Consider the following 20,520-nt stretch of genomic DNA (forward strand, 5'->3'; position numbering starts at 1 on the left):
GAGGAGACAGACTCTCACGGTGGCCTCAGGAAGGACTGAGCGGCACGGTGTCCGCGGGTGAGGCGAGTGAGCTTTCCGGCTCCTTAAAGGGAGGAGATGACTCAGAGGCCAAGTCAGAGAGATCACAGCATGGGAATTAAAGCCGTTGCTGGCTGTGAACACGGAGCACGGGGCCCGAGCCCGGGAACGCGGGAAGCCCCTAGAAGCTGAGAACCGCCCCCGTGGGAGAGGCAGCAGAGAAGCAGTTGTACACGCATGGAACTGAATTCCGCCGACACCCCGAGCGGGCCTGGGCAGACCGTCCCCCGGCACTGCCAGTGAGGTCACAGCCCTGCTGGCACTGGAGGCTTCTCAAGGCCCGAACAGCAGGATGTTTTAGGCCGCTAAGCGGCAGCGGGGGCTGGACGTGCCCCGTGGGCTGCGGAGGCCGAGAGCAAGGGTGTCGTCCAGGAGTGACCACTCGCCCGGTCTTGAAAGGTCTTCCTTCCTCGTTTCAGCTAAAGGCGTTTCTCGAGGAAGGGGACCCTGTTGTCCTTGTCACTGTGTCCAAGTGTGTGGGAGACGCCCGGAGAAGTTAGCTGACCTGTCCAAGGTCATGGTGCTGGTAGGGAGCAGGGAGGGACAAGAGGGAGCCTTTGCCGAGGGGTTGTTTCTAGCAGACACAGCTGTGACCTTTGAGGGTTTTCTAAAACACAACGCCATTTCTGCCCAGTGCCTCAGATGCCTGTTTCTGGGACATGGGACATGTTTCTGGGTTTTGGAGGGGTCACACAGCCTAGTGAGGGAGCAGGGGCCGCTGGGGAAGTGTGTGGGAAGGGCATCGGGGCCTGGACGTCAAGGAGGGCTTCCTGGAGGTGGTGACCTGAGCGGGGGCGAAGCACATACTGGGTTTGAAGGAGGAGGGGCTAAGGACTTCCAGGCAGAGCAGACAGCATGTCTGCCCGCAGGAGTTAGTGTGGTGACCTGGCAAGTGGTGGGGAGAAGCGTGGGTGCGTTGCGCTGCATTGTGATGGAAGGCGGGGGACAGCCTGGGCCCCTGAACCTCAGCTGGGAGCACGGGGTCGCCCGGAGACGGGGTGGGCCGGGGCAGGCCCTGGGTGGAGTGGCCAGAGGGGGGCTGCCCCGCCCCCCGGGAGGAAGCCGTCTCATCCAGACCTGGAACGGCTGCCCAATCTCACCAGGGCCCTGGATTCTGTCCCCACCCCAAACCCCTGACCCCTGCCCTGGCCTGGCCCCCGCCCTGGCCTGGCCCCCAGCGTGTTGGGTAAGTGCCCTGATGAGGAGGGAGGGGCCGGCGGTTACAGGAGCCCGTGGTGGCTGCTGGCCCCTGACCCCACACCCCCTGCGCTGGGTTCTGCCTGCAGTGCTCGTCCCTGGGAGGGGCCTGGCCGCTGCCTTGAGGACGCTGCCCATGTTCCATGATGAGGACCACGCCCGGGCCCTTGGCCTCCCGGAGGACACCCTGGTGCTGCCGTGAGTGTGGGGCCTTGGGGCCCAGCCGGGGATGACGGCCTGCTGTCATGGGGGTGGGCCTATCCTGGGACGGGACGGCTCCTGCAGGGTCCGTGGGGCAGGCTGTGGTCACTAATGTCATGGCTTTAGCACCGACCCGTGGCCCTCTTTCAAGTGAGCCTTGGGGGGCTGCAGGCCTTGGGCCTAGCCACTCGGGGACCCAAGCCCATCGGGAGAGGCAGGGGCTGGCCCCAGGTAGCCCCCGCCTCCCCCCAGTGCAAAGTTCTCTCTGTTTCTTAGTTCTGGGCCAAGGCTGCCTGGTGCCCTTCATGGCCTCCTGGTCTGGCTTCCCTCCTGCCAGAGATCGTCCTCCCAGGGTCCGCTCCTGGCCCACGGAGGACCAGGCCTGGGCCCCCTCTTAGAGCCGGTTCTGGGAAGGTGACACTGCTGGGGAGCAGCCTGTCCCGGCCCAGCCGTGACCCCTCGTGAGGACCAAGGTCCCTGTTCCTGGGCACTCTGGGTGGAAGGAAGGCTGGGCCCTGTATTCAGGTTGCTGAGAGATTGTGGATATGCAGAACCTACTGAGAAGCCCCTCAGTGCAGGGGGGCGGACGAGGGGGGCTGGCTGGGTGGAGGGGAACAGAGCAGGCCAAGGGAGGAGGGGACAGAGTGGGAGCCCTTGTTCTGCCTCCCGCAGGCCCGCCAGCCCTGACCAGAGGGTCATCTACACGGTACTGGAGTGCCAGCCCCTCTTCGACTCCAGTGACATGACTATCACCGAGTGGGTTCAGATTGCCCAGACCATCGAGGTAGTTGGGGAGTGTGGGCGGGACTAGTGGTGTGGGTGGAGCTGTGTTACTGGGGGCGGGGAACTGGGAGTGTGGGCGGGGCTGTTTGTGGGCGTGGCTGACTAGGTAGGTGGGGCTGTGTATACTGGGAGGGAGTGTGGGTGGGGCTGTACGTATGGTGGGGCTGGGAGTGTGGGCAGTGTTGCGTGTACTGGGCAGGGCTGAGTGGGTGGGACTGGAACTGTGGGCGGGGCTGTATGTATGGGTGGGGCTGGGCGTGTAGGTAGGGGTGGAAATGTGGGCGGTGCTGTGTGTACTGGGCGGGGCTGGGAGCATGGGTGGGACTGTACTGGGAGGGGCTGTGAGAGTAAGGCTGAGAGTGTGGGCGGGGCTAGGGATGTGTAGGCGTGGCTACACATGTGTATGGGCGGGACTGAAAGTGTGGGCAGGGCTGGGTGTGGACTTGACTGGGGTGTGGGCAGGGCTCGGGTTATGGGCGGGGCTCGTGGGCCAGGGAGGAGCCAATGCTGCGGAAGCACTCCACCTGCCTGGTCTGAGACCCTGGAACGTCTGAGAATGGCAGCTTCAGGAAAGTGCTGGATCCTTGGGTCACATCTCAGCTGCAAGGCCTTGAGGCCCTTTCCCACGTGCAGGCAGAGGATAGGCAGCGAGGGCCATGTCCACTCTCCTGGTGAGGAAATGGTCTGGACAGCAGCCCTAGTGTGTTCCTGTAATTGGTTTGTCTGAGTTAGTATCCTAGGCTGGGATGCACGATGCTTCCCTGAAGGTTGGCAGGCTGCATGTCTGGCCCACCCTTCTCTGTCCACCCTGGAGTTGGGACTTTAGTGGATTTGGAGCCCGTAAAAAGCTCCGAACCCCGTGCAGGTCTTGTGGTTTACAGCATCACGTGGTGACCCCTTGGACCTGCTGCCAGAGTGCCCCTCCATCAGCTTTCCTCTCCGTTCTGCCCAGTCTCCTCATCACCAGCCCCCGCTCCTGCACAAGCCTGGCCCTGTGGCCTGACTGCCTCCCTGGGGGGCCCTGCCACCCCACCCCACCTCCTCCAGGCCCAATTCTCACCCGTCTCCCTTAAGCCTCAGAGGCTCATCACACAGGCTCCCCTTCCCTGCTGCTGGGGTCTGGCCCCAGTCACACGCTTGTGTTCTTTAGTCCTGCGGGGAGAGCATCTCCCTGGGCTGCACCCCCTTTCCCTGTGAGCAGGACACTGTGTGGTCCTGGGCCTGGTCCTTGCGTGCATGAACGGGGCCACTGGCTGCCAATGGGTGTGTCTGTGGCCATAGTCCGGGGCAGCTACCCTGGCTTGTGGCCAGCACTGTCCTCTGGTTGGGGCCTGACCACTTTGCTGTCCTGGTTGCAGTGTCCGGCCACATGCAGACTCAAAGGGCCTTCAGGGCCTGCCTGTGGCAGTGCCCTGTGTGGCCAGCAGAGGGTGCCCCAGCCCGCCACATGGTTCAGCAACCACGGTTCCAGGGCCAGCCTGGCTTCATCAGGGTCCCTTCAGGAGGGACTGGACCCTCTGGTTCCCAGAACTGTGTCCTTGCGACCATAGCCCGGGCCAGCCACCCTCTTAGGGCCGGCCTCGGCTGCCCTCTAGGTGGTGGCCTGAGGATGTCCTCTCAGAGGTGGCCAGCACGCCTGTATCTGGAAGGACCCTTCCCCACGTTTGCCTGCCAGCGTCCTGCCTTCCTGCCAGGTCCTGTTCCAGGCAGCGTCCCAGATCACCTGTCAGCTCCCGGCACCGGTTGTGCCTTGTGCCCACTGCTGTGTCCCTGCCTGGCCCTCCTATAGGACCATGGGCTCGCAGGCTCACGCACCCCCACAGCCCCCTGCCTGGAGGCAGTGGTCATGCGGCAAGGGGCCCTCCTGGAGAACTGTGCTGACACACACAGTAGTCTGGTGTGGTCCTCCAACTCGCCAGTGTTCTTGGGACGCCTGACTGGGCATCGCCTGGGGGAGACGCTGGCCGGAAGTCCAGAGGGGACCTTCCTATCCTAGGAGAGTGTCCAGAGACCCCTCCCCGCTAGGCCATGTCTCTCATGCAATTAGAGGTGTCAGGAAAGGAAGCTGTCCTGGGTGTGGGGGAGAGCATGGAGGGGTGAGACTCCAGGTAGAGGCTTGCTTCCCACAGAGTGTCTTCTGGGCCAGAAGTGACCAGGATCCCACCTGTGCCTCCCTGATTCCCTCCCTCTGCATTTGGGATCGTTTCCTTTTTTTTCCCTGAGGGGGTGGGAGACCAGCTAGCTGCCTGTCCCCAGGAGGGGCCTGTCCCTGGGAGGAGTCCGGCCTAAGCTTGCTGCACCCCCACAGAGACACTACGGGCAGTACCACGGGTTCGTGGTCGTCCACGGCACTGACACCATGGCCTTCGCGGCCTCCGTGCTGTCCTTCGTGCTGGAGAACTTGCAGAAAACCGTCATCCTGACTGGTGCCCAGGTAATGTCCCGGGCTGACCGGAGAGCACGAGGGCCTTCCGGAGGCCACCGGGGGAGTTGGCACCGTGGGGGACCCAGGCCGCACCCTGGGCCTCTTGCTTAGCTCTGCAGCTCCCCAAGGCAGCGCCTGTCCTGTCTGTTCTGGCCGGCCGGGCTGGTCCGTGCCCTGGGTCCCGTGGGTGGGTGGGGGGATCCATGGCCCGCTGTCCGCCTCGTCCAGCTGCCCTTTCTTTGTCCCCCCCCTTCATTCTTCCCTCCGGTATTGCATGAGTCTCAGCCCATCTCCGGCCTCCCCCCAGGTGCCCATCCACGCCCTATGGAATGATGGCCGTGAGAACCTGCTGGGGGCCCTGCTCATGGCCGGCCAGTACGTGATCCCCGAGGTACCCTTCCCTCCCTGGCGTGGGCTGCAGGGGGCGTGGCCTGCGTGGCGCAGGCGGGGGCTGTGGTTGGCACTCAGGTGGGACATGCAGGTGAGCCGTCAGCCAGGGTTTGAAGATGTGTCTTTTGCCTTACAAGTGGCATACACCGTCACCGTGGAAAAACCCGGAAAATAAAGAAAGCAGAAGGGAACAAAGCCACCCATGTCTTACTTCCCAGAGACGCTGCTGTTAACAGCGTGCTGTGTTCCCTTCCGGGTTACGTGTTACACGTGTTCACGTTATGTGTGTTTACGTGTAAGTTTCTGTAAAGGGAGGTTGTACACAGTATAGCTGTGGACCTGGCTTGCCCTGCTCAGCATTCTTTGTCCACACGGCAGCACGGGGAGACCTCACGAGACCCCCTAGCACTGCAGGGGACCCTGTGCCAGGGGGAGGGCGCTTCACCGAAGCACGGTTCACATTGTCTCCCTACCGCTGTGCCTCCCTCCCTCCCCCAGGGGGACAGCCCTAGAGCAGCTGGGGCGGGGGGCAGAACGAGACCCCCCAGCCCCTGAGCTCCGGAGCGCGGACACTGTGGTGAGGGGTGGGCCGAGTTCACCAGGGACTCCCTGAGAAGCAGGGATGGGGGCGGAGGGCAGGTGGGAAGTAAGGGGCGGCAGGGCCCTCGGGTGGCCAGCTCCCTGCCTGGCTCTCCCCAGGCCCTGAGGGATGGGCGGCAGGGAGGGCAGCAGCCGCAATCGACATCTGCAACCTGTCCTCACTGGGTGCTCCGCTGATGGCAGGGGGGAGGCCGGAGGGCCCTGGGGCTCCCCAGCGCTGAGCCGCTGCCTCTCGCCTCCCCCACAGGTCTGCCTGTTCTTCCAGAATCAGCTGTTTCGGGGCAACCGAGTGACCAAGGTGGACTCGCGCAGGTTTGCGGCCTTCTGCTCCCCCAACCTGCCCCCTCTGGCCGTCGTGGGCGCTGACGTCATACGTAAGCTGGGCGGCGAGCAGGGCCATCCCGTGAGGGCTCCCGCCCGGGGTTTCATGCCTGGAGCTGGGCGGGAAACCGTGTCTGGGGGCCCCAGAGAGTCCCCCTGCTGCCCTGGGCTGCAAAGTCGGGGGCCGCTCAGAGAGGGGGCCTGCGTGGGCCACCAAGGGGGGAGCGCCGGTGGGGAGCCCCAGCTCGGAGCCGGGGGCTGAACCAGAGGAGGAGCAGGCTTGGGGGACCTGTGACCCTGAGTTCAGGAGTCTGTGACCCTGGCGTGCACCTGGGCCCCCCGGGACGAGGTTCCTGTGCTGTGACCTCGTCCCTGGAACTTCCAGGGGAGTCCTCTGCCTCCTGAGCCTGGCAGGCAGCCCAGCCCCTAGGGAGCCCCTGACCCACTCTCGCCTCTCCCTGAGTGTAGAGCTGTCTCTGACCTTGTTCTCAGCAAGGGCGGCTGGCTTCACTCACCCAGAGGGAGTCACCCCCCAGGGCTGCCCTGTCTCCACCCGGGATGTCTGCCCTCCTGCTGTGTCCCCAGGAGTCCCCACTCCGGGTCCATGGTGGGCACAGCACAGTGGGCACAGCTTGGGGGCCTGCCCTGTGTCTCCTCCTGACTGAGCTGGGGGGGGCCTGGGCACCTGTCCCCGCCCTACCAGCTGTGGGGTCCTGTCCTAGAGACCCCGTGGTGGTGGCAGGGGTGCTGTAGGGCCTGGCAGAACCAGCCCTCCTGGGGGGAACTTTGGGGCTTAGAAGCCTGAGAGGCAGGGGACCCAGCACCAGCAGGACCGGGTGGCTCTTCTGGTTAGACCGCCTGACTGCAGGCCCTTGGGAGGGCAGCGCTGCCTCCTCGCCCACATGGGCTCCGCTGGGGCCTGAGGGGCGGTTCCAGGAGGCTGGCATGGGGAGAGCCCTGGGGTCTGCTGGTGCAGCGGCCTCCACACCCGCAGGAGGGTGAGCAGATCGAGACCAGGGAAGGAAGTGGACTCTGGATGGCCAGAGCCTTGACTTCCTAGGGACAGGGGCTTCCTCGAATGTTCCAGCACAGGCAGGGCCTCAGGAGCACTGGGCCCAGGCCGGGTAGGGGCTGTAGGGGCGGAAGTCTTTTTGGGAAGGCTGATGATGAAGGCTCGGAGTGGGGAGGGGCTCTGGCTGCTGCTGGGCTGTCTGTGGAGAGCAGATGGTGGGAGCGGGTCCTTCCTGGGATGGGCAGGCTGGTCACGTAACTCTGGAAGCCGCCAGTGCCTCTGGATCCCAACAGGACACACAGAGTGGGGATCCCAGCATGGCGATGGCCACGACCTGGCTGTCCCCCGGGGTTCTCTTCCCGGGCAGCAGGGGGCCACAGGGGAGGAAACGGAGGTGGAGAGGCCCGCAGAGGGAGGTGTTGGCTCAGCCAAGCCCTGACTCCCATTCTGGTGGTCTTACCCTGCACCCTCTCCCCCCGCCCACCCTCCACTTCCCCGAGCACCCTCCAGGGGTCACGAGACAGAACATGTGAGCAGATGTGAAGTATGTGCGGTACTCCCAGGGCGCCGGGAGCCAGGCGGGGGGGCCGCTTGCTCACTGAGCGGTCAGGAGGGCTCCCCGGAGGAGGTGGCACGCATACTGGTGCTGGAGGACAGATCAGCTTCCTGGCCGCGGTGGGTGGCGGTGCTCAGCCCCTCCTGCCCCCGTGCTGGCCAGCTGGGGAAGGAAGGCATGGGCACCAGGAGTGGGCCGCCCGCTCTGCAGGCCCGGCTCCCTGCTGGGGACTGAGTCACACTTCATCTGGGGCTCAGGAGGGGGACTTCCGGGACGCACCCTGCCGGCAGGCCTGGAGGACTTCACCCGGGACGGCAGGGCTCTGTCTGTGCTGCACCAGGCCCAGGCAGGCCTCAGGGCACGGAGCACGCTGAGGCAGGCCCGGCCTGGAAGCCTGGTGGGCGCAGGGCAGAGGCCACCCCGGCGCCCCAGGCCCATGACCCCGCCAAGATTGTTTCCCGCTGGCCAGGGTGCCCGTGCAGAGCGTGAGAGCCTCTGCCCCCACCTGCCCCGGGCCCGTTCCGGCAGCCGGTGTTGGGAAACACCAGGTTCTGCCCAGGATGTGGCAGGCAGGACTGCCGGGGGGGGCGGGGGGGCGGGGGGGGGCCGATGACGCCTGGGCTGTCAGGGGCTACCCCCCCCTCCTGTTGGGGAGCTGGAGGACGACCCCCCAGCCCAGCCTGGACTTTCGCTTGTGTTTTTACTTCCCTCTGTGAGGCCATTACAGGCAGGGCTTGGGGGTCAAGAGGGGCGTGTGGTGGTGACCCTGCCACCAGCTGCGGGGACAGCAGAGCCCAGGGCCCTCCTGTGCGGGGGGGACTGTCAGAGGTCTGCGTGGCGAGGTGGCACTGTCACGGTGCCCCTCATGCTACGTGGATACCACCCCGCCCTCCTCCCTCGGCTCCGCTGGGGGAAGAAGGACTTGGGCCCCGCGGGCTCTTGCGGGCATGGTCCAGCCGTGCAGGGAGGGGGCGTGGGCTCTTTGTCTCCGTAAAGCCCCCTTTGCAGCCATAACTCCTGGGCGGTGGCAGCGCTCCTACCCCCCCACCAGCTTATCTGCTCGTCCAGCTGGGGCGCTCGGCCCTAAATTAAAGGGCGTCTCTCACTGCTGATTGATGCCGCGGGCCCCCTCCCGCTGCCCATCCCCCCACACCCCCTTTGACGCATCGGGAGAGGGCAGCATGTGTCCGGAATGTTCCCTGGTTTATTATCACACATGAATTGGTCTGGTGGAAACAGCAGCAGGCGTGCAGGCTTACACCCCCACGCGGACGGGGGCGTAGGGAGGGGCCCTGGGCCAGGGTCCTGGGCGCGCCCCTCCCGCCATTCTCGTCCTGGCTCCGCACCTGACTGGATGAGCAGCCCGGGTGGCCCTTGCCCACTCTGGGCCTCGGTTTCCCTGTGCTGGACTCGGGCGTCTCCGTGATGCCTGCTACCTCAGAGAGGCCGTAATCACAGTCCGTGCCAGTGGGCATCGACGCCTCCGCCCAGATCGCGCTGTCTTGTGCCGAGGACTGGAGAGAACGGGGTCCGGTGCTGGGTGTGGGGCTCCTGAGGGCTCAAAGGCTGGGCCTGCTGCCCAGCCCCTCCCTTTCCCCCCCGGGTTTGGGAGGCATCTGCCAGCTTGGTCCTGGCAGAGCAGTGACTTCGGACCGGCAGGGAGACGGGCCTTCTGGGCAGCTCCTCTGTGTGGTGGGTGAAAGGGGCACGGACCGCGAATATCTGCCCCCCACTTTCCACGGGGCCTGGGGCGTTGGGCCTCAGATGGAGGCTCTCTGTCCCCAAAGGTGGGGGGCCCAGAAGACTCGTTCACTGGTTCACCCATTCCTTCCTTCCTTGACTCGCTGAGCTGTGGGCGAGGTGGGTGCCCAGAGAGGCACAGGTGAGGCTGGCTGGTCAGAGGACCGGGCCCGACTCCTCCTGGCGTCTGGGACAACAAACCGTTTCTGGTTCGTCAGCTCTGTCATGTCTGTTGTGCTTCCTGGCCTTTGCGCACGCGTTCCCCCTGCCTGGAACGCCTCTCCTCCACCTTCCCTGCCAGACTCAGGCAGCCTCCGTTCCCGGGGGGGGGGGGGGGGGGGGGGGGGGGGGGGGGGGGGGGGGGTGCCCTCCTTTGTGCCCCGGACTCCGAGCCACTGCAGAGCCGGCACAGGCTGGGGCTGCACCCGACCTAACAGTGAGCTGAGGGCCGGCAGGAGTTGCCTCGGGAGGGGGGGCAGGGCAGGGCAGGGTGGCGGCGAGAGGGCCGGGGCTCTGGAGACACCCAGAGCGAGGCCGGGCAACACGGAGGGCCTGAGGGGCTGAACGCACCGTGGGCGTTGCTGGGGCCGAGTGCGTGCGGGGGTGTCGGCTGTCCGGTGGCCCAGCGGTGCCACACGTGTACCTCTGCCCTCACAGTCAACCGGGAGCTGGTGCGGAAGGTCCGAGGGAAGGAGCGGCTGGTGGTGCACAGCAGCGTGGAGCGTGACGTGGGGCTGCTGCGTCTCTACCCCGGGATCCCCGCTGCCCTGGTAGGGACCCGCCCAGCCCTGCGCGCCCTCCGCACTCCCCCGCATCCTGTGTCCTGCCCCGCCCCTTCCCGTCCCCCACCCCGCCGCGGGCCCGGGCACGCAGGCCCCTTGGCGTGCTGAAGCTGCACGTGTCCCCGAGACCTGCACCCCTCCCTTGCCTCTTCCGCTGGGGCTTCGGGGCCCGGTCTTCCCTCATTTGCAACGCGGGCTTGACCGCGTGGATGCCTGTGGACTCGTGGCCCGGGTTCCTGCAGGGCCGCGGGGGGCGTGGCCCTAAGACTGCTCCTTCTGTGGTGGCTCTGCCCCATCCTCCGTGTGCTCCCTGCTCATGACCCCTCGGCCACCAGCTGCCACTGGGGTAGACACGGCGCCTGACTGCGGCCTGCCTTGTGAATTGGGCTCAGATGCCACGTGGCCCGTCCCATAGGGTGTCTGAGCTGAAGGTACCTCTGGGCATCGCAGGGCCACGAGCCGGGGTGTGGGTACTGGGCTCAGTGCTGTGACCAGCCGGGCACCGTGGGCAGATGCGGCTTCGCGGGTACGTTCCCGCACACAGGGTGGCCTGGTGGGTGCTAGTGCCCTGGGCTCTGGGTCGCTCACAGTCTGTGAACCGGTACCTGACCCCCTCAGAGGCACTGGGGACAGACGGGGTGGTCTTCCCACCATGTGTCCCCCGTGCTGGTCCCGGGCCTGGCCTAGGACAGCGTCCCACAGTACGTGGGACATGTATTCAGTGCTGTGAAAGATCCGGTAGGAAAGATGGGGGGGGGGGCTTGTAGCTCAGGTGGCCTCCCCGAGACTGGACCAGAGATGGTGCTGGAAGCTCTTGCGGGGAGCCAGGGTGTGCAGGCCACGCGCACCAGGACCCCTGTCCTACAACCAGAAGCGGGGCCCGGCCCCGTGTATGTGCCCCCCGCCGTCCTGCCACCGCTGTGCTCTGTGTCACCCGTAGCCTGAGGGTCCTCGACGGTCCTTTCTCCCCAGGCCCCTCTGAAGGGCAGAGACCCTCAGAGTAGGAGGCAGTTCGAGGCCCTGGGGCTGGGCCTCGTGGCCTCCCTGGGCTGGAGCCTGCTCCTCCAACGGTTGGTCTCGAAAACGAGGGCTGTCCCAGGAGCTGACACTGGCGGTCGGGCTGGACCTGCGGGGAGTGCGGGGGCGGGGGGGCCCACGTGAGGGACTGTCACCAGGGGACAGTTGCGGGCCTGGGTGGGTCTCACATTTGTAGTGTCTGTGTGTCACTGTCCGAGGCTGCCAGGTTGAATGGGGCTGAGCCACACAGGACGCTTCAGGGAGAATCGTGCTGGGCCTCTGAAATTCCTAGAACTCACCATAGCTGGGGGAATGAAGGGCCATGGAGCTGGCTCCCCAGCCCTGCCCCCACCCCACAAAGCGGGGCGAGGCTTGTGCAGGGGAAAGGGCCCTGGGGGCTTTGCTTGCTGGGGGCAGCTGGGCCGTCAGGGCGGGGCCTGCTTCCTGCGGTGCATCTCAGGGCGTCGCCTCCCCATCCCCGGTGTCTACCAGGGACAGGGTGCAGTCACCTCTGACCTCTACCTGGAGAAGCAGAGGGAGCTGGACTCAGCCTTTCTGATGAGGGGTCAGGGCTCTGACGGGGGACACAGCCAGAGGAGTGGATGCTTGCACAGAAGTACTGTCCCCAGGCCAGTGGCTCAGCGCTTGTGTTCCCACCTGCATGGCAGATTCAGACACGGATATGGTCGTCTGGGCCACACTTACCAGCGCCCAGCACGGGGCAGTGCTGGGCTGGGGAACCTGTGTTCCTGCAGCCGGGCCTTCAGGGGGACCGTCCATGTGTGAGGTGGACCCCAGGTCCCGCCCGCCGTCTTCTGAGTGGAGCCTGGCGGCCAAGCAGGAAGTGCGGGGGGCTCGTTGGGGGCCCTGCATGTGTGTTTAGCTGCAGGGCACAGGCTTGCTGGGAGCAGCCCCTGCTATGTTTCAGGTATAAGGGGTTGGATAGAGGGTTGGCGAGGCTGGGGGCGCGCTGGAGGGGGCGTTCGGATTGTCGCCGCACCACCCGCAGCCTTAAACACTTACGGGGGACAAGGCCTTTCCTTGGGAGGGCGTGGTGGGGAGCAGACCCTCATGGCTCTCCGTGTGGCCTGCTCAGAGCCCGGACGTCCCTGCCATAGCCGAAGGTGCAGGACAAGCCTGTGGGCTCCTGTTGCCGGAGCAAGAGGCCAAGGCCGTCCCCGTCCCTTCCCGGCCCCGCAGGTTCGGGCCTTCCTGCAGCCCCCCCTGAGGGGCGTCGTCATGGAGACGTTCGGCTGCGGGAACGGGCCCACCAAGCCGGACCTGCTGCGGGAGTTCCGGGCCGCCACCGAGCGAGGGCTCCTCATCGTCAACTGCACACACTGCCTTCAGGGCACCGTGACCTCTGGCTACGCAGCCGGCATGGTGGGGACGGGGATGGAGGGCTGGAGGGGGAGGGGATGGGCCCGAGGGCACAGGGCGAGTGGCACCCCCCTTCCTGCTCGTGCCCCCTTCCCCGCAGGCCGTGGCGGGAGCCGGCATCGTCTCCGGCTTTGACATGACGTCGGAAGCTGCCATGGCCAAGCTGTCCTACGTGCTGGGCCAGCCGGGGCTGAGCCTGGACAGCAGGAAACAGGTGTACCCTCGGCTTTGGGCACAGTTCCCCCCTGGGCTGGGGGGCATGGGGACCCGTGTCAGGGCTGTTGTGTGCCTGGGTCGGGAGGGGGCAGGGATGCGGGGCCTCCCCGTGGCGGGGAAACACCAGCTCTGAGGCCTGGGCTCCCTCCACCCCTTGCCAACCCCAAGCCCAGACAACGCGTTCTTCCACTCTCTCGGGGAGCCTCGGTCTGGCCAAGGCTCCTCAAACCGCTCCCAGGACACCCCCTCGTCCCCCACCCTTCCCAGGGGGACCTCAGACACAGCCAACCTGGGTGGAGGCCATGGTGCAGGGGGTGGGGGATGGGGTCCTTGGGAGACCCTGAGCTAATGGAATGGAGGGTGGGGTCGGCCCGTGGGGACCTGGCTGGGGTCGAGCTCAGGCCTAAGGGATACAGCCTGGACTGAGGAGTTGCAGGCCCAGGACAGCCCTCGCCGCGTGCCCCAGGGGTGCCTGGGCCAGTGGTCTGCCTGCCACAGGGCATTCCTGGCTCTCTGTGTTCTCCTCCTCCAGCTGCTGGCCAGGGACCTCCGGGGGGAGGTGACGCTGCCCGCGGGGGACGAGCACCAGCCCTCGCTGACTTGTAGCACGCTGGGCCGGGGGGTCGCCCAGCTCCTCAGTCTGAGCCAGGTATTGGCCAGTGTGTGTGTGGGGGGGGGAGGGGTGTGACATGGGGGCCTGAGCTGCGGGTCGCCTCTGGATATGCCAGGCACCAGCCGTGGCCCCCATCATGCCAGCACATGAGCAGAAAACCACCAGGCATGGTGTGGTTTGGGACCCAGGTGGAGGGCTGGGGTCCGCGGTGGGGAGGATTTGCGAGGATTCAGGCAAGGAGCTGCCCGTGGGAAGGGGCCGGGACGGTTTAGCGGAGTCTTGGTGACATGTGGATGGTGGGTAAAACGTGGCCCCATCACCCAGTGGGGCCAAGCTCGGCTGGACCGGGCCTGCTGACGGCCCGCGCTGGCCCCGGGTGCAGGGCTGACTGAGAAGCCGCAGGCCTGAGTCAAGGCGGGCGCGCTGTCCTGGGTGCTGGACAGTGGCGGCGCCTGCTGCGGGGTTGGCTGGGCTCTGAGCACCGGGGCCCAGGCCCCACAGCCGCACCTGTCGGGTACAGCACCTTGAAGCTCCTCTTCACCTTCCCAGCCCGGGGGCCTGGACCTGGAAGGGGCAGGGGAGCTGAGCTCATACTTCCGGGTCTAGAGTTTGGGGTTCAGGCCGGGTCAGACCCACAGGGGTGCTGGGGGCCTCCTGGTGCCCCACCTCACACCCCGCTCTGCCCGAGATGTCCAGGCCTGGCATGGGAGCTCACGGACAGCAGCACTGCAACCCGGGGTCACCCCGCATGTGACAGTTTCCCCTCTCAGAGTGGGGGTGGGTGGGTCTGTGATGGACAGCTCTGGCCGTGCTCACTGCCACTTGCCCAGGGCAGGCCGTGGTCAGAGGCCCGGGTGTGTGTGGCCTGTCACCAGGGCGGCTGTGTCGGGCTTAATAGCTCGAGAGATACGGTCGCTTTGTGGTCGGGCCCTGCCGAGGGTGCTGGGCTGGGTGTGAGGCTGCCTGCGGGGTCTCTGCTGGGCTTCCCGGCCCTCTGGCGTCCTGGGGAGCCCCTAGATGCCCCACAGCATTCCCGGCGCTGGGGGCAGGCAGCCTGAAGGAGCTCTGCCCACGTGTGGAGTAGGGCCTTCCTTTCCAGGGAGAGGCGAGGTCCCAGGGTGCCGCTGTCCTCTACCCAGGAGGCCGATGCGGTGCGGGAAGCTCTGACGCCTGGCCTGGCCTGTGCTGCGGCCCATGCGGGCGACCTGGACGTGCTGCAGGCACTTGTGGAGCTGGTGAGGCCCCCCCACCGCCTCAGGGACCAGCCCCACCACGCCGGGCCCCGGGGGACGCAGGGCCGCCTTTCCCTGGGGCCCTGCTCTGCCGCGCTGGGCAGCCAGCCGGTGGGACCTTACTGCCGCTACAGGGAGTGCCGGTGGCCGTGCCGGGCCCCACTCCCGGGGTGCACCCCGCCCCTCCCGTCCCCTCCCCGCCCCTGCCCAGCGCCCCCTCAGTGGGTGACGTGCCCTTGCCTCACCCAGGGCAGTGACCTGAGCCAAGAGAACTTTAACGGTCAGACCCCTCTGCACGCGGCTGCCCGGGGAGGCCACCCCGAGGTGGTCACCATGCTGCTGCAGAGAGGGGTGGGTGTGAGCGCCCGGGATGAGGATGGACTGAGCCCGCTGCTGCTGGCGGTGAAGGGCAGGTACCTGGGCCGTGTGGGGCGGACCTGGGCACAGCTGGCTTAGACAGGGCTGCCCTGTTGCCTGTGGTGACACAGCTTCCCCGGCAGAGCTGACGACACCTGCTTCCTGGAACCTTGCTGCCCCCTCCCTACACCCCCCCCCCCCAAGCCTGGCAGGTACTAGCAGGGACCATGCTTGGGCCCAGACAGGGAGGACTGAATGGGCAGGGTGGTCAGGGAGGGCTTCCTGGAGGAGGTGACCTCTAAGCTCAGCCAGGCAGGCGCAGCAAGACCCTGGTGCAGTTTCTAGGAAAGAAAAATGCTCACGGACAAAGCTCAAGGGGTTGAATGCGTATTTGCCGTCATCCACACACGCCTGTGGGCCTGGAGGGTGGGAAAGGGGAGAAGCCGCCGGCCCAGCACGTGCATGTCGTAGACATAAAGCGGGCTGCTTAGTGCCAGATGTTAGGCTGGGATGGGCACAGGTGCCCTCGGGGGACAGGCTCAGCCAGCAAGGTAGGGAAGATGTCCCCCAGGCTGGCCCCACCCAACAACTCTGATTTTTTAAAGGGAGGGGTCCTGGCCTGGCTGTGTGTGTGTGTGTGTGTGTGTGTGTGTGTGTGTGTGTGTCTGGGGGCAGGGGTCACAGCCCTCATTTTTCATCTTTTGTTGTTTTATCTGGTGTCTGTAGCAGTCCCCAGACCCCCCAGCCCAGACCCCTAGCTTCTCCTGGGGATTTCTCCCTATGGGCACTTGGCCGGCCAGATCCTGGGTTATTTTGTGGTGTGTGGGGGGAGTGCTGGTGAGCCTCCTGGAGAGAGGCTGAGGGTGTGTGGGCCCGGGGTCGCCACACTGTCCAGGTCAAGTCCTGCGTGCCCCAGCTGTGTGAGCCCTGGGGTGGGCATGTGACCCTCGGTGAGGGGAATGATGGGTAGCACCCTCTTTACCAGACTCTTGTGAGCATGAGGCACGGGGGGTTCCCAGGATGGGGGTGAGGGGCCAGGGCGATCCGGCTGGGTGTGGGTGGATGGTGATGAGCTCACTGTCCCTGCCCCGCCCCCCGCCCCTGGCACAACAGCCCCCCCAAACCGGTCTCCCGGCCTCACTCTCCTGGCCTTGCTCCCAGACCTGTTGTGCTCTAGAGGGCTCTTCAGGGTGGGGAGGGCAAGGCCTGGGGGGCCCCACCCTCCTCCCCAGGCTTCCTAAAAGTGGGGTGACCGTGCCATTTATAGGACACAGACACTGTGGGGCAAGGGGCCTGGTCAGCACTTCTGCTGTGAGAGCCAGCCTCCACTCGCCCTGTTCCTTTGCCTTGCCCGCCCGTGGCCCCAGCCCCCCCCCACGCCCCCGCCCTGGCCCTGCTCCGCCTCTCACCCCCATGTCCCACGCACAACCAGTGGCTGTCTCCAGGCTTGGCCCAGGCCGGTCGGCCTTGGGGAGCCCACAGACATTGGGGCCCTGCTCTGGGTCCCTACTGTTCGTATTTACCCCTAGTGTCTCACTGACACCCTACCTCCAAGGGCAGAGTGCAGGCCCGATTGACTCAGTTTCCCCAGGCGCAACCCTGGCTGGGACGGGTGCGTGTAGCGGGGCCCGGCTATCCCCAGGTATTCACAGGGATGCGTTGGGCCCTTAGGACGGGCTGAGGGAGACCATGGCAGGGGCCTCATGATGCAAGGGGAGGAGCTGCTCAGTCAGGGCCGACGGACCCTCCCGATGGGGGGGGACTCAGACCTGGCCCCACCCCGCAGCCCCTCGATGTCCTGGGAAGGTACCTGGATGAGTGGCAGGGCATTGCATTGGCCCGGGGCTGGGGCCGGGGCCGGGGTCGGGGTCGGGGTCGGGGGGCGGTGGCCCTGGCTGGGGCTGGGGGCAGTGGCCCTGGTTGGGGGCCCAGGCTGGGGGTGGGTGAGGCACTGCCGTGCTTGGGCAGAGGCTGCCTGGGCGGGTGGGTGGTCAGCACACTCTCTCTCGTGGCAGGCATCAGGATATCATTGGGCTACTGCGGGCTGCTGGGGCCTGCCTGTCCCCCCAGGAGCTAGAGGACGCAGGGACCGAGCTGTGCAGGTGAGGGCTGCGAGGATGCAGGGAGGGCTGGTAGGCCGGGTGGGGGGCTTCCGAAGAGGAGACCCACCCTGAGGGTTGGGGGGTTGATCCCCCTTTGGGCTGGGTGACAGGTCTCATGAGTCTCCATCCCCACCCCCCCCCACCCCCACCATGGATGGGCTCCAGTGCGGGCCCACAGTGGTGGGACCCAGTCCCTGTCACTGGTAAACTAACCACGGGGTTGGTGGCTGTCCAGCGCGGGCACACTGCAGCCAGTCGCTAACATGGCTCTGACCTCACAGGTGCCCCGAGTGACACCAAGGCAGGCCTGGGGATACTTGGGCACAGGGGAGCGGGGGCCCCGGAGGTCTCCGGGGAGGGTGTTGGTGGTGGGCGGGGTGCAGGCCAGGCCCAGGGCTGCCGAGCTCAGCTCCTTCCTGCGTCCGCGGGCACCCCCTCCCAGCGGTGCTGCTGTCATAGCCTCACCGGCGCTGGGTCACTCGGTGCCACCTGTCAGCTCCCCAGGCTGGGTCTGAGAGCCCAGGTGGGGAGTGGACAGAGACAGGCAGAGGGCAGGAGAAGCTTGTCCAGGAGCCCAGGCCGGGGCACTGGTGGTAGCCAGGTTTGGGGGTGTCGGAGGCAGCGTAGGTCCACAGCCCTGAATGTCGGAGCCCCCGAGCCTGGGGAGTGGGTGGTGACAGTGGGGTCTCTGGCTGAACGGCCGGGAGTGAGGCGTGGGTGAGCTCTCTGCTCACAAGAAGGCCCCGAGGCTCTGGCCCTGTTGTCCCCACCAGCCAGTGCCTCCCCCACCCCCTCGACCCTGGGGGCCCCAGTCCTAGATGTGGGGTGGGGTGGACAGGCCCCTCTGGGTCTGAGCCCGGCCTCAGGCTCTCCTGCTCTGATCTTGTGTCCCTAGGGGCGGTGGGGGGGGGGGACAACCCAGGCCCTGCCCTCCTCAGGTGACAGGGACAAGGTGAGCTCTCAGATGGGATGGGTCTGTTAGGACCTAGCAAGGGAGGGCCCCGCTCACAACCGCTGGCCATGGCCCTGCAGGGACGTCTGGGGTGACTTGGTTCAGGGTTGCACGGCCAGGTGGGCCTTGATGGCTCCATTGACAAGTGGCGAAACCGAGCGTCCCGGACCTGGCGGTGGGCTTGTCCAGCCTGAGTTGCTTGGCTGCGTTTGAGGGCCCTTCCGAGAGACAAGTCTGTGGGAGGCTGGCGACAGGTCCGGGAGGGCCTGGTGCTGCCACCCAGCGTGATTCACCCCAGAAATAGCTCGGCGCCGCTGTGGAGGCTGCTGCTGTCTCCCAACTAGGGGCGCGTCACTGAGGCCCCTTGGGGGGATAGGCCTCCCCCCGCAGCACCCCCTGCCCTGGGCCAGCACACCTGGCGTTCGGTCCCTTTCCAGCTCGGCCCCCGGGTGGGGAGTGGGCTTCCCTGATGGGGGGCGGGAGGGTGAGGATGGAGGGGAGGACCCCGGCGAGGGCCCCTCCTTCTTCAGAGCACGTGGGCCCAGGTCCCTCTCCCAGTGGGCACCTGCTCCGCCACGCAGGTCCAGGCCACCCGAGGGTCTCCCGCGTGTCTCCCTGCACCACTGGGCTTGCGCAGACTTCCCTCCTGCCTCTGCGGACCCCGCCCAGGGAGAGCGGTGTTGTGAAACATGAAACTGGCATGCACGTGGGGCATGTGTGCACGCGCATGCACACTTGTGTGAGTGTGCGCCTGCGTGCGCCCTCCACCTGAGCCACAGTCACCCCCTCTGGGTGAAACCAGACCGGAGGCCCCTGGCCGGCCCCCAGGGAGCCCCGCACCGCTGTCCTCCTGCCCTGGCCACTGGGTCAGCTGTTTGGGGACTGGCTTTGTAAAGGCGCCTGGGGTCCTGACGGCACCCCCTCCTCTGCTCCCTCTTCCAGGCTGGCTTCCAGGGCGGACCTCGAAGGCCTGCAGTCATGGTGGCGGGCGGGGGCTGACCTGGCTTGCCCAGGCTATGATGGGCGCAGTGCCCTGCTTGTTGTGAGTGCCACCAGTGCCCCCACTGCCCTCTCCTAGGCCGCCTCCTCCAGGAAGACTTCCTGACCGTTCCCCTGGCTCCCCCTCTTCCCCCCACCCGATGTCCAGACTCCTGCTCTCCTGGTCCCTGGCCCCGGAGCTGTGGGGACAAGGAGTCACGGGCGTGGGTGGGAAGAGCCAGGGAAGACATCCAGGTGGGTGGTCAGGGGCCAGGCTGCTGGTCAGTGTCCCTGAGGCAGCCCCGCCCCCACGTGCACCCTCCTGTAGGCAGAAGCAGCTGGAAACCTGGAAGTGGTGACCTTTCTGCAGAACCTCCAGGGTGGGGCTGCTGTCCAGGCCCCAGGCCCAGTAAGTTCCCTCTGCCCCACACAGGACCGAAGGCTCCCCCGCTGGACTGTGGCCCCCTGTGTCTGAGGGCCAGTCCTGGGGACCGAGCCAGAGGAAGCTGAGGTGGGTCAAAGTCACTTAGGCCTGTGGAGCTGTTTCTGTAGGTGGGGCACACACTGTGTAGGCGGAGCCAAAAAAGCGCTGAAGGGCGCAATCCGGGAGGGCTTCCCGTAGGAAGGGTCAACCCCACACCTCCTGTATTCTGTCTTGTCAGGCCACTCTGTGACGCACCGGAGGGCCCCGGCCATGGCCAAGAGGTTCCTGGAGCCTGGAGGGGACCTCAGACCCCTCTACTGCGTGTCCTGCCCACCCTGCCCCACTCCACTGGGCGGGGGGCTCCCACCTGCCTCCTACCTCACACCCCATCCCCCCACCCCGTCATCTGGCCCTCCAGAAGACTCTCAAGTCTGGCTGGGTTTGCTCAGGTCCTTGGGTCCCTCCCTGGGAAAGGACTTGTCCGTCTGCCCTGCCCCCACACACCGCCTGTGCCCAGGGAAGAGATCTCAAGAGACTTCCGGTTTTCAGGCAGTGCTGCCTGGTGTCTAACCTGAAGCTGCCTTGCTGCGGAACAAGCCATTCCTTCCTGTTGTGGCCTGCTGGAGGGATGCCACCCCACGACTCTGTGACGTACCCCCACCGCTGGGACTCTCCCCACTCTGTTTTGCACACAACCTAAAGGTCTCGGTCGGGCAGAGCGGCAATAAAGTCTCTCTGGGGACCTCCCTCGGTCCCCAGACCCCAGCTCCAGCGCGTCCTTCTGGGTCCCAGGACTGTGGGTATGTGTGTGGGGAGTCGCGCCCCAGGCTCTGGGTCAAAGGGCCGTGTCTTCAGCACCCCCGGGGGTGAGGGACGCCGGCCGGCCCTCCCCCGCTGTCCTGCCTCCTCCTCCAGATTACTGTTCAGGCTGCAACTTCTCCAGACAACCTCTGCCCCATCTCCTCGGTCTGTCTGCTTCTTCTCCTTCTTGACACTTGAAGCCCCTGCTCCCAGCAGCCCCCACTCATACCTGCCTCTGCCCGACTCCCCTTGTGCGGACCGACCGGACCGGACCGACCCAACTGTCTCTCTAGTCCTCCCGGCCCCTCCCAGTCTGTCTGGCTGCTCCTCAAGGTTCAGTCCAGCCCAATGTGCCCACAGCCC

At 66.3% G+C, this 20,520-nt stretch overlaps 1 protein-coding gene across 7 annotated transcripts in view; it reads left to right on the plus strand.

Moving 5' to 3' along the window:
• ASPG (asparaginase) overlaps window positions 1-20,121 on the plus strand; it is a 28,772-nt gene extending 8,651 nt beyond the window's left edge. For 2 of the 7 annotated variants that reach the window (XM_045060612.1, XM_023256120.2), the window contains exons 2-16: window positions 1,365-1,473; window positions 2,149-2,260; window positions 4,568-4,693; window positions 4,992-5,075; window positions 5,922-6,048; window positions 9,961-10,073; window positions 12,303-12,485; window positions 12,583-12,696; window positions 13,231-13,347; window positions 14,451-14,546; window positions 14,793-14,956; window positions 16,916-17,002; window positions 18,897-18,996; window positions 19,261-19,341; window positions 19,595-20,121. In XM_045060612.1, coding sequence (XP_044916547.1) covers window positions 1,412-1,473; window positions 2,149-2,260; window positions 4,568-4,693; window positions 4,992-5,075; window positions 5,922-6,048; window positions 9,961-10,073; window positions 12,303-12,485; window positions 12,583-12,696; window positions 13,231-13,347; window positions 14,451-14,546; window positions 14,793-14,956; window positions 16,916-17,002; window positions 18,897-18,996; window positions 19,261-19,341; window positions 19,595-19,606 — 1,578 coding nt within the window. In that variant the 5' untranslated portion in view covers window positions 1,365-1,411 and the 3' untranslated portion in view covers window positions 19,607-20,121. Of the gene's footprint in view, window positions 1-1,364; window positions 1,474-2,148; window positions 2,261-2,561; window positions 2,931-4,567; window positions 4,694-4,991; window positions 5,076-5,921; window positions 6,049-9,960; window positions 10,074-12,302; window positions 12,486-12,582; window positions 12,697-13,230; window positions 13,348-14,450; window positions 14,547-14,792; window positions 14,957-16,571; window positions 16,753-16,915; window positions 17,003-18,896; window positions 18,997-19,260; window positions 19,342-19,594 lie in introns of those variants that run through there. The other 5 variants (XM_023256121.2, XM_019833705.3, XR_006600034.1 and 2 more) reach the window with 5 other exon arrangements.
• The last annotated feature ends 399 nt before the right edge of the window (window positions 20,122-20,520 follow it).

The sequence above is a fragment of the Felis catus genome, chromosome B3 (assembly GCF_018350175.1).
Source record: "Felis catus isolate Fca126 chromosome B3, F.catus_Fca126_mat1.0, whole genome shotgun sequence".
Taxonomy (NCBI): Eukaryota; Metazoa; Chordata; class Mammalia; order Carnivora; family Felidae; genus Felis; species Felis catus.